Raw genomic sequence first — 14,660 nt, 5'->3', positions numbered from 1 at the left:
GGTGTGAACCTACTATGTACAAGGTGCTTAGCAGCAGTTGCAGGAGCAGAAAATCAAGATGTCTCAGGAACAGGGCAGGAAAGGAACAAATAGCTTTGGGGAGACAAAGAATGGGGAAACAGTTATGCCTGAGGAGTTAGGAAGCCATGGAGCCTGTGACAATGGAAGGAGACAGACAGAGGCAAGCCTGTACTGAAGGGCAAAGGGTTTAAAGGACAGCAAGTAATGACAGAGCTGTTGAGCCTTGGCCTTGGGCTTGTATGCCCGTGGTGAAGTCCCCTGGCCTGTGACTCATACACATCTTTCTAAGGTTGAAATCTTAGGGATGGCCATGTGCCAGAAAGAAGGGTGATATGAGATAGAAAGCAGAGACATACAGGCAGGAAAAATGGGAAGGACAAGAGGTCTTGTACATTATTCCATATGCACCATAGAAACAGAATTCTGTGGCCTGGATTTGAGAGGCATGCACTCTAGCTACCCTCTGAAGTCTGAAACACAGTACTCAAGGGCAGCTTCTGACCCACATCTTTGCCTAAACTGACACCTATCAAGTTCTCCAGCTGAGGGTATTTAGTGAAAACAAGAGGCCTGTACTTGCACAGGCTTGCCTGGATTTGGGGGCGCCACAGGCACACATTCCCCAAGGTATAGCCCCTAGGCCTACACATTCTCTACAAATGTGGTTCTAAGCATTGTTGGGTTCTTCTTTGATCCATGCTCTGGAGGAGTACAACTGATTTGCCCCTTATGCCTGTAGTGTCTCGACTTCCAGACACCTGTTACCTTAGGCCTACTATCATGGGATTTGCAGGGGGCAGCTGTGTAGTAATCCAGACCAGGCCATTTTATGCTCCCATCATTTCAGAGGTAGGCAGTAAGATTCCACATGCCCGTGAAAGCCAGCTGCCAAATGGAGCTTTGCACCCAGCAGCTTCCTCTTATAGGCTGATTTGCAGGTCACTGATTTGCTCAGCTGGGCTACCCAGACAGGACTCAAATGCAGAGCCCAGTAGTGTCCTTCAAACAGAGTAGCTCAGCCCTTGCAGAAAAGAGCAGTGTGCAGGAAATGCCTGTGCCTGGCTTCCCTCCCTGGTTGGGTGTTAGTAGCAGGAAAGGGCCCTTGCTGCAGAAGGAGGAGAAGGGGGGCAGGCAAAGGGAGCGAACAGCTGCGTGCTCCATGGGGAGGATCCCCAAAATAGCAAGGCACATACGCACTGCAGGCCTTGACCCAGAATGCTCAGAGTTGCACTATAAATCCAGCTCTTCTCTGTGCAACGGGGCTGCCAATGAGACTATAGTCATCCTTAGGGGTTCTCTGTATTCCAAACTGAGCTCCAAGGACATATTGTCCCTTCCCTTTCTGATAGAGAAAAACAATTGTGAACCAGTGCTAATCTCTGTTTGCTAAAGAGGTGCCAGGACCAGTCATGGCCTCTGTACTTTAGGACAAGTCTGTATTTCTGTCTTACTCAGAGATCCTGATGTAGGCAGAGAGCACCTATCAAAGCCATTTGTCCATTGTGGAAGCTGAGGGGCCTGAAGCTCAAGTTAAGAAGTCAGTAAGTAGTGGGGCCTGCTTTCAGGCATGGCCTGTGTCTCAGTAGTTCAGCTCACATACTTAGGATCCTCTCTCTTGGGGCCACACTTGTACCTGTAGCAGGCCTACAACCTACATAAAGTAGAGAATATTGGCAAAGACATCAACCCTTGAACCTTGAGATTTCAGAGTCACTTCAAATTCTCACTCTCTGCCTCCCCATGGAACTCTAAGGCAGCTTGGTTTTCTGCCAGGATGAACAGTAGACAGTGCTGGACAAAGAGCTAAATGGAACCACCACAAATGAAATAAAGATACTATCCACTCTTCACATGTTTATGCCACTGGAATGAAAGCATCAGGATACCTGAGAGTTTGTTTTGTCCACTGCTCTTTTCTGAGAACCCAGGGCTGAATGTGATTGGCAGAGGACCCTGTGGATATTGGAGCCTCTAATACAGGCATAAGAAGAAGTAAATTGGGTGGAACACCAGATTCACTCCTCCTGGTTTCAAGCTTCATCATAGAATAAACTTGCTCTCAGTGAAGGAAGACTAAAGTCTTGGATTTCAGAATTTAGCCTAGAGCTGTGCACATACATGGGGCCCTGGGATTGTGATATGACGCCCAACATAGACAGGCCCTTATAAATCATAATCATACTCTCAGAATTCAAGATGAAGGGAGCTTGTTCCAGTTTATACCACTAACCACAACTCTGACCTTCTGAGATTTTCCTGCTTTCAGTATTCTTTCTTCAGAACAGAGCTCCAAGGTTGATGGGCACAGATCCTGAAAGTGCCTCCTACTGGTATTTACAGGAAATAGTGTTACATGGAACTGGGGGTAATTTTTTGGAGGGCAATATTATTTAAGTGACTCAAAACCCATATACTCTTTATGAGGTGTGTGGGGGGGTATGTGTTCTTTTCCCAGAATTCTGTTCTCTACTTTTAATTAAAGGTGAGAAGACAGATTGCAGTTGGTTTGGGTCATTCTGTAGGGGCAGAGAACACTACCCTTAGGACTATTCACTGGGAACTGTTGATAAAACTCTCCACCCTCTCACTAGTCATTCTGTCCAAGGAACTATATTTCTCTGGCCCTATTATTTTGTCCATAAAGAAAGTGATAAGAATATCCTCTCTTTGAGCCAAAGAGCATTTGGCAAGCTAATAAGGTACATGCAGCATGCCAACTCATTGTAACCTATAGAGTAACCCTACCACAATCCCAGGGCCCATGATGAACAGAGGGTACATGCTCTTTTCTTCCACCAAATTTTCCACTTAGTGACCATAACTTTCCCATTTCTAGAATACTTACAAGAGTTAATGCTATTTCTTTTGGCAGTAATGGGGACTGAATCTGGAGCCTTGTGCATGCTAAGTAAGCACTGTGCCACTGAGCTATATCCCCAGGCCAACTCCCCCATTTTATCCTGAAACTTCTGTAGAAATGGAATAGGTATAGACAGAGGCAGAGATGACATATGACTTGAACACTGAGTCCTTGTCCCATGCAGGCTCTGGAGCACTCAATGTCTTTGAGCTCTTCAATCACCCCACTGGATCAGTAAATGAAGTTCAGTCTTAACTTCAAAGGAAAGAACATGATGTTCCACATGCTGACCCCATATGCTAACCTTGGATAGATGGCCAAATGTTGCCAAAAGAAAAATTGTCGTGTGCTACAGCAGTCATTAAGTAATCATGGTACTAGATGAACAGCAATGCTGAAAAGGAACTTGAATCTCTACGTCTCTTTACATTTTGCTGTGTAATGTGTACTCAGCATTTTGTGTTTCAAAACAAGCTTTCAGGCTAAGAGGCAGCAGAGTTTGGTGCTCTGAAATCTGCCTGTCATTAAGTCTATGACTTCAGTCAAGATGCTTAACCTATTTGAGCCTCTGTTTCCTTATGGTAATGATTTCTTAGGGTCTGACTCTCCAAAAGCTTTGCAAAGTGCTAACATCTTGTGAATGCTGAAATCAAACTGGCTATTCTTGCTCTTGGTTCATCTGAATTTTGTTTTCTAGAGAGCAGTGGATGAATATTGGTAGCTATTTAGGAGCAGGTATAAGATTAGAACCCTTAGGGTCTTAGGCTGAAAATATGTGTCACTCCAAATTCAAATCTTTATTCAAGGGAGCTCTCAGTTGTTTACATAAAAATTCCAGAGCAATTAAAAGGTTGTCTTTTAGTGGCACATACCTGTAATTTCAGCACTCAGGAGACTGAGGCAGGGGAATCCCAAGTTTCAGGCCAGCCTGGTCTACAGAGGGAGATCCTGACTCTACATGGACAAATCTCTTCTCTCAGACTGATAGAATTTTATTTCATGATTTTAATATGATACAGATTTTCTGTTAGCTGGGTTTTCAACCTACTGAAAAAGAAACTAATTAAGGTTACTTCCCAGAGCAGATGTCTATGTTCAGGAGGCATTCAGGATTCAGTCAGGTGACACAAACACCTTGCTTCCAGACTCATGCAGTTTCTTGGGACCAGGGGGCAGTATTAGCACTGGATGTCATTAAACCTTAGACAAAGAGCCAACAATGACCATATTCCAGCAGGGTAGCCTGTCACCTGGGATGTTGGCCTTGAACTCATGCACAATCCTGCCCCAGCCTCCCAAGCTACTGGGACTACAGTGCTTATCAGGTATTGGAGAATGGGCACTCTCATATGTGCCTTCTAAGAGGATGGATGCACTTTCAGCTGTGAAGAAGGCTCATCTGAGGGAGCTGCTTTCAGAAAATCAGGTATATTTTTGGACCCCTTCAACTGGGGCAAATCATTGGTCTTCTAGGTCAGCTTGGTATTTCAAAAATAGCCAGGTCACTCTGAGCCAAGGGTAGAGAATGAGCTGTGCCATGAGGATTCAAAGCATGTGGAGGAGGAGGAGAAGAAGGAGGAAGAGCAGATTTTGATCAAGTGCAAGGTGTGACTCTAAAGCAATGAATGTGCATTTTTGCAAAGCTTATAAAGGGTACTAGAGGTCATTTGCCATAAGATTCCAAGCCAGAAAATGGCATGAGTCATGATAGCTGCTCCACATTGAGACCTGTTCCAAGGTCCTACTCTAAGGACAGGGATCCCTAGACAGCACTTACCAGACACACTTTATTTTTATGACAGTGTCTAGATAGTAAGTGAGGAGTAGGGAAGCCTCTTTCCTGTCCCTATAGCCCACCCACATTTATGCCCAAGTGGGCTGGAAAAAAGAAGAATTTAAAATCAAGCCTAAACTGATTGTAGACTCTGGAGACATCCTAGATGTTAATGATCAAAAAGGGAAGCCGGAAATATAAAGGGTTGTTACAAGGGAGATTCTCTTGGGAAATGCCTCAACTGGTAGCTGGAAATTTGGAAAACAAGTCATACTGGCCAACCAATTGACCTGTCTCTGCCCAACCCACCTGACTGCCCATCTTTGTGAATGCTGTGGTTCTCTAGACACCAAAGTTTTTAAAGGTTATGTGCTCCACTTAATAGCATATCCTCAATACATTGTTGACAAGGAAGAAAAAAAAGAGAAACATGATTGAAACACTCACACCTGTACTCATAACAGCATTGAGAAGATGACCAAAACACATTGCCCTGAGAACTGGGGAAGATCAGTCTCGCAGTCATGTGAACTGACATTACCTCAGAGCTCAGGGCTCCCAGCTCCACGAGCAGGAAGGAAATAGATCCACGGCTCTATAGGAACCATTTCCCCTCTACTCTATTATATTCAGAGATTAGGCAAGCCACTCCTCTGTAGGCTAATAACCAGAGATAACAGCCATTGTGTTTGCTGCAGCTCCTGCTAACCTAATCTTAATAGACTTGTGATGTTGCAGGCACCAACTATCAGACTTAAGCACACTATCGTGCTTGCCCTTAGAACTAGCACTGGAATCCCTAAACCTGAGTTCCAGACACTTGGATGATGGCTGAATTCCTATCGAGGAAAGTACAGATGTGTTAAATGACTTTAAGAAAAGATACCAGGGTCAGTGTTAAATAGGAATAATCCTTTTCTATGCCTAGTTTCTTACTGTTTTGTTTTGTTTTGTTGTTGTTTTGTTTTGTTTTCTAGGAACCCACAGGTCTAAGGCAGTTCATCTTCTGTATTCAATTTCCTTATATTTTCAGTTGGTCTCCAATACCAAATTTGTATAAAGAAATTCAACAACACATCTCATGTTCAAATTTAAGGTTAGAAGCATTCAACAACCCCCTCCCCACCATAGCCCATTTTCTGACCGATTCCTGGAGCTTTCTCGGCTCCTGACGATTTCCCACCATGTTGAAATGGGGAAGCATGCTCTCGATTACAAGCCGACTTTTCCAGTCATCCATTGTTTGACCTGCAATTTTATTCTTGACTCTCCAAGGCGTTTCCCAAACGACCTAGACACAGGGCTTAAGGAGACAAAAAATACACTGTTTTTCAGATAAGAAGATGAGACCATTGACCCCATGATTCATAGGCTTTCAATTCTGAAGGCAGGCATATGTGGGCTCTGCTTCTTTCATCTTCCTGTCACCCTCCCACCCTACCAACCTCATAGTCAACTCCACCCCCAGGCATGAGGAATACTTCCAGGAACCAGTTTGTCCAGGATAAAATGGCCATCCACGGCCATGAAACAAACAAACTGTACTGGAAAACATAGGTGAGCGTGGAGAAGAGGCCTGGTGATACTATAATGGCACTGGACATACAGATGGGCAAACTGAGTACCAGGTCTAGCTTTGTTTTTGTGTAGGATTCAAGGACGGCTCTCCTATGTTCTGAGATATAGTCCCTTTGGTGAAAAACATGTTGACAGAGTCAAAATGATGGCTTAGAGCCTCTTCAACTCGACTATAACCAGCCTTCAGAGAATGTGATAACTCTGACTACATCAATACTCAGCCAAATAAACAGACCAAGGGTTCCAATCGTGACTGACACTGGAAAGAAGGAATGGATGCTGAAAGGAGCTCCAGAAACCCTGGTGCACCGGTTGAGAGGACACCAAATGTGCTACTCCAGCACATCATCCATGCAGCAAGAACACACATGTAAACCCAGGGAAAGCAGTTTTCTGTTTTTCAGGAGCTACACATGAAGTAAGAACTATGTTAAGGTATTCAAATATGGGGTTATATTTTCTCATTGTAGTGTCCCTTTCCTGTACAGTACCAGGCTTAAAATCTTAACAGTTTGTTTTGTTTTTGTTTTTTGAGACAGGGTTTCTCTATGTAGCCCTGGCTTTCCTGGAACTCACTCTGTAGACCAGGCTGGCCTCAAACTCAGAAATCCACCTGCCTGTGCCTCCCAAGTGCTGGGATTAAAAGCGTGCACCACCACCACCATCCGTAAAATCTTGATGTTAGGAAAGTCAGAAAGCATTTTCCTCCATTTTCCCACTGAGTGAAAAAATCTTTGTCATGTTATATAAAACAAACATTAGGGGATCCTATAAGGTAGAGAGAATATAAATTATCTAGGAACCTTGGGATATGATGAGTAACACTGATGAGTTCTCTAGGATTTCTTGTGCTTTAAATATTCTATTAGATTTAGAGCCAAAGAAATCAATGACTTCAAATGTCAATGGGCACACAAAAAGTGCTCCAACAAAAGTTATCTTTTTCTACTCATAGGACCAGGAAAAAGACTTCTGAGACTGAGAACCTTAACACAAAACTGTTCTAATCCAGCTAACCACCAGAAAACACATTTTAGTCCCATCCCATTCCACCAGCAAAGACCAAGCAGGGAGTATACTGTATTCCTCCTTGGAAGTAATGAGATACTTTTCTCAGTCCCATTGGAGTGATAGCAACAGATGCCTCAGGAGAACTTGGATGTCACAGGTTTGCCTTAGTAGTAATGTGGGGCCCAACCTCCTTTACATCAAAGAAGCTTTCTAGGAAAGTTGGACTTTTATATTGCTGGGTAAAAGAAAAAAAAATGCTATCCTCTTTTCCTGCCAAACCAATTGAAACAGAAGATTTCAATAAAAGCTAGTTTTAAATATCAAAATTACCCCTATTTTAGCAAAAAGACATTTGGCCCAAGATCAAAAGATCTAAAATGAAGTGAAAAAAATATTAATGGATGTGTCACTAAGATTATGAAGATGTTGCAATTACCTGACTAGAATTTAAAAACAGTAATCATTTAAATGCTTCCCCCAAGAAATGCAATAAGATTAATACAAAAATAAACAAACAATGAAACAAAACCAGAGACAATCTCAGGAAATTGTAATACTAGAACCAAAAACCACAGCAACTTAAGTAAGTTTAGTGGATGGGACAAAAAGGAGAATGGGAAGAACAGTGGATTACTCGTACCCTTTAGAGTACAACTTCTGCATGTGAAGACAAAGACTGGGGAAGCGTGACAGAAAAATGACACTTCTACCTATAGGAGATAACTAACTTCAATGATGGTAAATAACTTGCTCAGAAGCTACAACAGTCACAAGGAAATAATGCACCAATTCTCAAATGTGAGAGAGAGCTTCAGCACAAAATCTTAGTGAAAATGTTTCCAATGTAGAGGGGGAAAACAAGGAAATTAATCAACAACATACCTTTACTAAGATAATAATTAAAGGAAGTTCTCCACACAGAAAACAATTGAAGAAGAAATGCTCGTATTACCAAGGAAGAAAGAACAATGTAGAGAAAAAACAATATGGCTAAATAAAATAGATTTTCCTTCATACTTAAACTTCCTAAATAAGTTGATGGTTGAATTACCAATTATAATATTTCTAATATAGTTCTAACTTTGTAGGAAACAAATATTTAACACAATTTACATTATAAACAGAACTAAAAGTGTAGAAAGAAATGCAAGATTTTTCTACTTCATTAAAAGTAGTAAAATTTGACAATGGTTGTTCATTTTACAAACATGCACACACACACACACACACAGTAGTACAGAGGACAAACACAACAAATAGTATAAGATACTATACTTGAATCAAATATTATTCTGAACAAATCACTCAAGTAATCCATAGAAAGAGGAAAAAGAAAAATTGAAACAAACCTCATGGGGAACAGAAAGAAAACATATAAGTGGGTAGGAATAAACACTAATATCAACAAGTATGTTTAACAACGACTTAGGAGTTTGGCAAATAAGATAAAAAACATCACTTAATAACATAGTATTTCAAGATGTTTGCTAAAATATAGTAATTTAAGGAAATTTAAAGTGAAGTGAAAGAAACATGTACATGGGCATCCGGTTCTCTCAGATCATTTATTGAAACTGCTTTTTATTCAATGTGTATTTCTGCCATCTTTGACAAAGAATCATGGATGTGTAGTTCCATGAACTTATTCCTGGGTCCTCAACTCTCTCTCACTGACCTATGTGTCTGTTTTTGTGTCAACCAATAACATGCTGTTTTCATTACCTGAAATAATAATAATAATAATAATAATAATAATAATAATAATAATGATAATGCTGTTTCATTATTAGTAGACTAATTTGAAATTAGGTATGGTGATACCTCCCACAGGATTGTTGTCCTTATTGTTGTTAAGGTTTGCCATGGCTGCTCTGGGTCTTTTGTCCCTCTACATAAAAGTTTAGACTGTTAGTCTGTCTGTGAATTAATGGTATTGGAATTTTGATTTGAGATGATTGCATTGAATCAATAGATTGCTCTTGACAAGATGGTCTTTTAACAATATTAATTCTTTCAGCCTGTGAGCATGGGGTATTTTTTTCCATCTACTAGTGCCTCTTTAATGTCTTAAGATTTCCATTATGAAGGTCTTTAATTTTTTTTAGTCAGATTTGTTTACTAATATTTTGGGCAGCTATTGTGAATGGGATTGATTTCCTTACCTTTTCAGCCTCTTTGTCATTAGTATATAGGAAGGTTGCTTATTTTTGTGTCAATTTTTTATCTCACCATTTTGCCCAAATTAATTATCTCTGAGAGTCTTTTTGGAGTCGCAGGGTCTTCTGTATGTAGAATCATCATCTGAAAATAGGGATACTTTGATTTCTGTCCCTATTTGCAGCCTTTTAATTTCCTTCTCTTGTCACAGTGTAGCTATAACTTCAAGCACCATATTAATAGAGGGAGAGAGTGTGCCTTTCTTATTCCTTGTCTTATTCCTGATTTCAGTGGGAACTCTTCAGCTGTTTTTCTCCATCGAGCATGACATTGGCTATATGTTTGTTGTACGTAGCATTTATTATATTGAGGAATGCTTCCTCATGCCTTCTCATTTACACAATGTTGGTTTTTGTCAAAGAATTTTTCTATGTCCATTGAGATGATTAGGTGATTTCTGCCTTTCATTTGTTTATATGATTAATTACACTTATCGATATATGTATGATGAACCATCCCTGAATTAATAGAATAAATCCAAATCAGTCATGATGAATAATCTTTTAAATGTGATATTGAATTCAATTTTCAGTATTTTATTGAAAATTTTCTCATCTTTATCTATCAGGAAGAAGATCAGCCTGTAATTAATTAATTAATTAATTAATTTCTGCAACGACTTCACCTGGTTTGCAGATCATCAGGATAATATTGGTTTTGTAATAGAAAAAAAAGTAAGCTTTTTTTCTCTGTATATTATAATTTGATTAGTTCTTTACAATTCTGGTAGAATTCAGCTATGAATCCATCTGGTTCAGGGCCAGTTTTTTATTTGGGAGACTTTTTATTATGGCTTCAATATCATCACTGCTTATAGATGTTTGAATTATTTATTTCATTTTGGTATGTCACAGGACATCGCTATCAATCCCCTCATTCCAGGCTCAGGGGATACCATAGAAGAAGCAGAAATAAAATAATACTCAGAGGATGGGGGAAGGTGGTATGAAATCTGTCTTCTGGACATGATATAACTACCAAACCCTTGATCTCATAGCAGCTATTGTTACCAGTACAAGGCATGTACAAGATTAGTCTAGGTCAAATTCTGGCATAGATGGGGCAAGTAATCTCTAAACCCATGCCATACTGAGGAGTTATTGGCAGTAGATAGTTGTTGGGGAGAAAGAATCATTGTTTTATGAGGAAATGGCTAGTGACATACTATCCATGGTCAAGTAGATGACATCACTCTTATGCATATGTAGGCAGCATTAATCAGATTTAGTAGGTTAAGAAGAATATATGAAGTTTGGAGGGAGACATATTGGGAGGATGTAGTAACTGGAAGAGGGAAATAAGGAATGGGTATGATCATATTTATTGTATATATGCATTAAACTTTAAATAATGAAAAAAGAAATTAATTATGCAAATATGAATTAAAATGAGATCAAGACCATTTCACTAATAAAAACGACATTTTCCAAACAACAGAGCTGAAAAACATAGGATGTACAAATGAACTAAAAGAATGATTTACAAAAAATGTAAACATATTGAAATAACACATGACATTTTCTGTGACTATAATGGAATCAAAATAGAAAACAATAGAAAAAAAGATTAAAACATTTTTAAAAACACTTAGAAACAAAAGCACTAGCTAAAAATTGTATCAGAATTCTGAAGAAAAGAAATTAAATACACTGAAGTTAATGAAAATGAAAGCACAGTTTATGAAACGGGTAATCTGAGTAAAGCTGTCCCAAGAGGAGGCATGACACCAAGTGCTGCCATTAAAAGTGAAAAAGAACATAGAAATTCAAATGCATGCAGAAGGAAATAGTAAAAATTTTAAAATAAATAATGCTGAAAACAAAAACAAGAGATAAGGCCAATGTAAAAAGATACATTTAACAAAGTTAGTTAAATTGTTGAAACTGAAAACTAGAAATTACAACGGATGAAAAAGGAATTATTACTACACACTCTGAAGATGAGAAAACATTATTTTACATGTTAAATTTGGAAATCTTGTAAAAAATGGAGCAAGTTTCCTAAGGTACAAATGGCCAAATTACCCAATATTAAAAACTCTATCAGTTTAATTCTAAAAAAGGAATCATAATTGGTAAAACCCAAGATGTGAAACTTTGAAGGGGCTGAAACGTACCTTAGTAGTAGAGAGCTTTTCTAGCATAGAGGAAGCCCTGGGTTCAACCTGTGAACCCTACCCCCAATCTCCATCCGCAGTACAGCAAAAGGAAGATTCTAGGCTCAGATACTCTCAAATGATGAATGATCTTTTTGCTGTGATATTTAGCTCAGTTTGCCAGCATTTTATTGAAAATGTTTGCATCCATGTCTGTCAGGAAGATCAGCCTATAATTTTCTTTTCTATGTGGTATTGAGTGACCTCTTTCAGGGAATACTTTCTGCGTTGTTGGATTATCTTGATACCAAAGACACAGATTGTTCAGACAGAAAATTACAGAGCAATGTTCATAGAACAATTCTAAGGAACATTTTAACCACTTAAAAAAGGAAATGCACATCACAAGCTAACTTGCTTTGCACTGGGCATATAATGCTGGGGTGTTACCTACTATGGTAACAGGTAAAGGTGCAACCCCCCCCCCCATTTTGAATGCTCTAGATAACATTGCATATACATGAATTTTCTGCCTTTACAAAACATTTAGTAACAATGTCACATGCTGGGAAATATGTGGAGGAATACCACTCATCCATGGTTAATGGACATTTAAAATGATGCACCCACTCTGGAAGAAAGAACATGTGAATAAATACCAGCAACTGTATTCCTGGATATTTACCTAGACACATGAAAATGAATGAAAGTCTGTAACAAAGTATATATTGGTGTGGTATCATTTTATTGATTTTGAGATTGTATGGCTACTATAGAACATGTAACTTTGAGGGAGACTGTGTGAGGGGTAAAGGGGACTTCTCTCTATTGTGTTTACAGTGTACATCGACTCTAATAATTTCCAAATAAGAAGCTGTTACTTAAAAAGTGTTCAGCCTCCAGATCCAGGACTCATTGATTCCTCCTGTTGCCTCTGAGACATTTCTTCCAGGGCATTCTTGCTTCAAGCAGTTTATAGATGTCTGTATATCCCTTCCTATTTAAAACAAATCAACAATCATTTCCTCTTCGGCCTTTCCTGGGTGTATTAGGAATCAAACCTGAGGCCTTAACTGGGATATCAATCAAATACTAAGGTCAAAATGGTATATATTATACACAGTGCATGCAAATGAGGAAGAGCGAAAGAGCCTTCCACTAGTGCAGATGCAACCGAAGCTTAGCACTTTCAGTCTGTAGGAGATAGAGATTTGGTTATTTCAGGTCTAGTTACACAAAACCAAAGGACACCACACAAGCTACCCATTCATTCAAGCTAAAGAAAAAAATTATAAAGATGAAAAACAAAATCAAACCCAGAAAATCTCCAAAGGCCTTCAAAAGACACCATTCTATTGATTTCATGTTCTCCAAATCCAACAGAAAAGGGGTTTGGGTGGGGATAATAACTAGAGCTTTCAGAACAAAACTCTTGAATCTGTATCCTGAAGCAGTAGTGTACACCTTCACTCCCACAATTCTCCTGCTTGGGTACTAGCAGGGCCAGGACTGAGGAGGAAGAGACTGAAGAGCTATATAGCTGGCTGGCTGGTGGCACAGAGACGGCCAAGGCTACTGTTCTCCAGCCTTTCAACATGGATGATAGAAAGGAGTACAGAGCTGAAGATAGGAAGAGAATGGTCCCCAAGAAACAGATTATCTTTCTATTGTCACAAGCCTCGGTACATCCTGTGCTCCAGGACACTGGTTGACTGTTACTAATCATTATCTGAACTAATAATCTAGGGCACAGATCGAAGAGGATATCTTAGTCAAGAGAACTAAACCTAGGAAGAGCTCGCTGTTTAGGGGCTCCCTTTTATTCCCCTTGCCTTGATTGGAAGTTATTTGTCTGATATTCCAGTCCTCTTCCAGAGAGGAGTCAAGCCTTTGATGTGTCAGTAGCCCTAGATCAGTGTTTCTCAACCTTTCTAATGCTGTCACCCTTTAAATACAGGTCCTCATGTTGTGGTGATGCCCAATAATAAAATTATTTTGTTGCTACTTCCTAACTGTAACTTTGCCACTGTTATGAATCATAATACAAAGGTCTGTGTTTTCAGATGGTCTTAGGCAACCCCTATGAAAGGATCATTCACCCTCTGAGAAGTTATGATCCACAGGTTGAGAACTGCTGTGTTAGAGTGTTCATGCCTATAGTAGGGTCTCAGGAACTACTTGCTGAATGGATCTGCAAGGTGCACTCAAGCTTAGATGACAAGCTTCCCTAGAACCTTCAAGACTTTAGTTACTTGGTCAAGATCTTCGGTGATTGTTGTACTGGAGCCCAAGTAAGCTCAGCAATGAATAATGTTATTCAACATTTCTGTGCATTTGAATAGGCTGTTTTGACACTATGCAAGAGCTGCAAGGCATATAACTACAGTTCTGTGCTAATAAACATGTTAATATTGGAAAATGTCACTTTTCACTTTGAAAAGTTTAATTTAATAAACTACAAGTGGGCCTGGGGATGCAGCTTAGTAGAGTACCTACCTAGTGTGCACAAAGCCCTAGGTGGGACTTAATCCCCAGCATTGTATAAAACAGATATGGTAGCACATGCCTGAAATCCTGGTATTTGGGATGTGGAGGGAAGATGCTCAGAAGTTTAAGGTCATCCTTGACTACATAGTTATCTCAAGGCCAGCCTAGTATTTATGTAACCTTGTCTCAAAGAAAACAAAACAAAACAAAATCTAAAAATCTAAAGCTGATGCCAAGAAATTGGAAAGCTCCAAGGCTGCTGCTGGATGTGGAAAGGAGAAGAACTGGACTGAGAATGGGAGAGTAGCCATAGAATGCAGAAACTCCACTCAAGGTTTGGGACCCAGGTATTTCTAGAAGTACTATGCATGATAGCCCCAAATGTCCACTGAGGTATGTGGCTAGACCAAATGTAGAGAGAGTCTCTACCTAAGGCAATATTACTCAGTATTAGACAAGAATGGATTGTCAAGAGCTATACAGATGTCCCTCAAAAGCATTGTGCCAAGGAAGGGACCATATGGTGTGCAATTCTATTTCTGTTTTCTTTCTCTCTTCCTTCCTTCCTTCCTTCCTTCCTTCCTTCCTTCCTTCCTTTCTTTCTTTCTTTCTTTCTT

At 39.7% G+C, this 14,660-nt stretch overlaps 1 protein-coding gene across 4 annotated transcripts in view; it reads right to left on the bottom strand.

Moving 5' to 3' along the window:
- Nucleotides 1-14,660, bottom strand: part of Mamld1 (mastermind like domain containing 1) — a 121,592-nt gene that overhangs the window by 56,532 nt on the left and 50,400 nt on the right. For all 4 annotated transcript variants that reach the window (XM_031363441.1, XM_031363425.1, XM_031363416.1 and 1 more), the window contains one exon: nucleotides 5,800-5,958. In XM_031363441.1, coding sequence (XP_031219301.1) covers nucleotides 5,800-5,895 — 96 coding nt within the window. In that variant the 5' untranslated portion in view covers nucleotides 5,896-5,958. The remainder of the gene's footprint in view (nucleotides 1-5,799; nucleotides 5,959-14,660) is intronic.

The sequence above is a fragment of the Mastomys coucha genome, chromosome X, assembly GCF_008632895.1.
Source record: "Mastomys coucha isolate ucsf_1 chromosome X, UCSF_Mcou_1, whole genome shotgun sequence".
NCBI lineage: Eukaryota > Metazoa > Chordata > Mammalia > Rodentia > Muridae > Mastomys > Mastomys coucha.
This window is presented reverse-complemented; position numbering and strand designations above follow the sequence as displayed.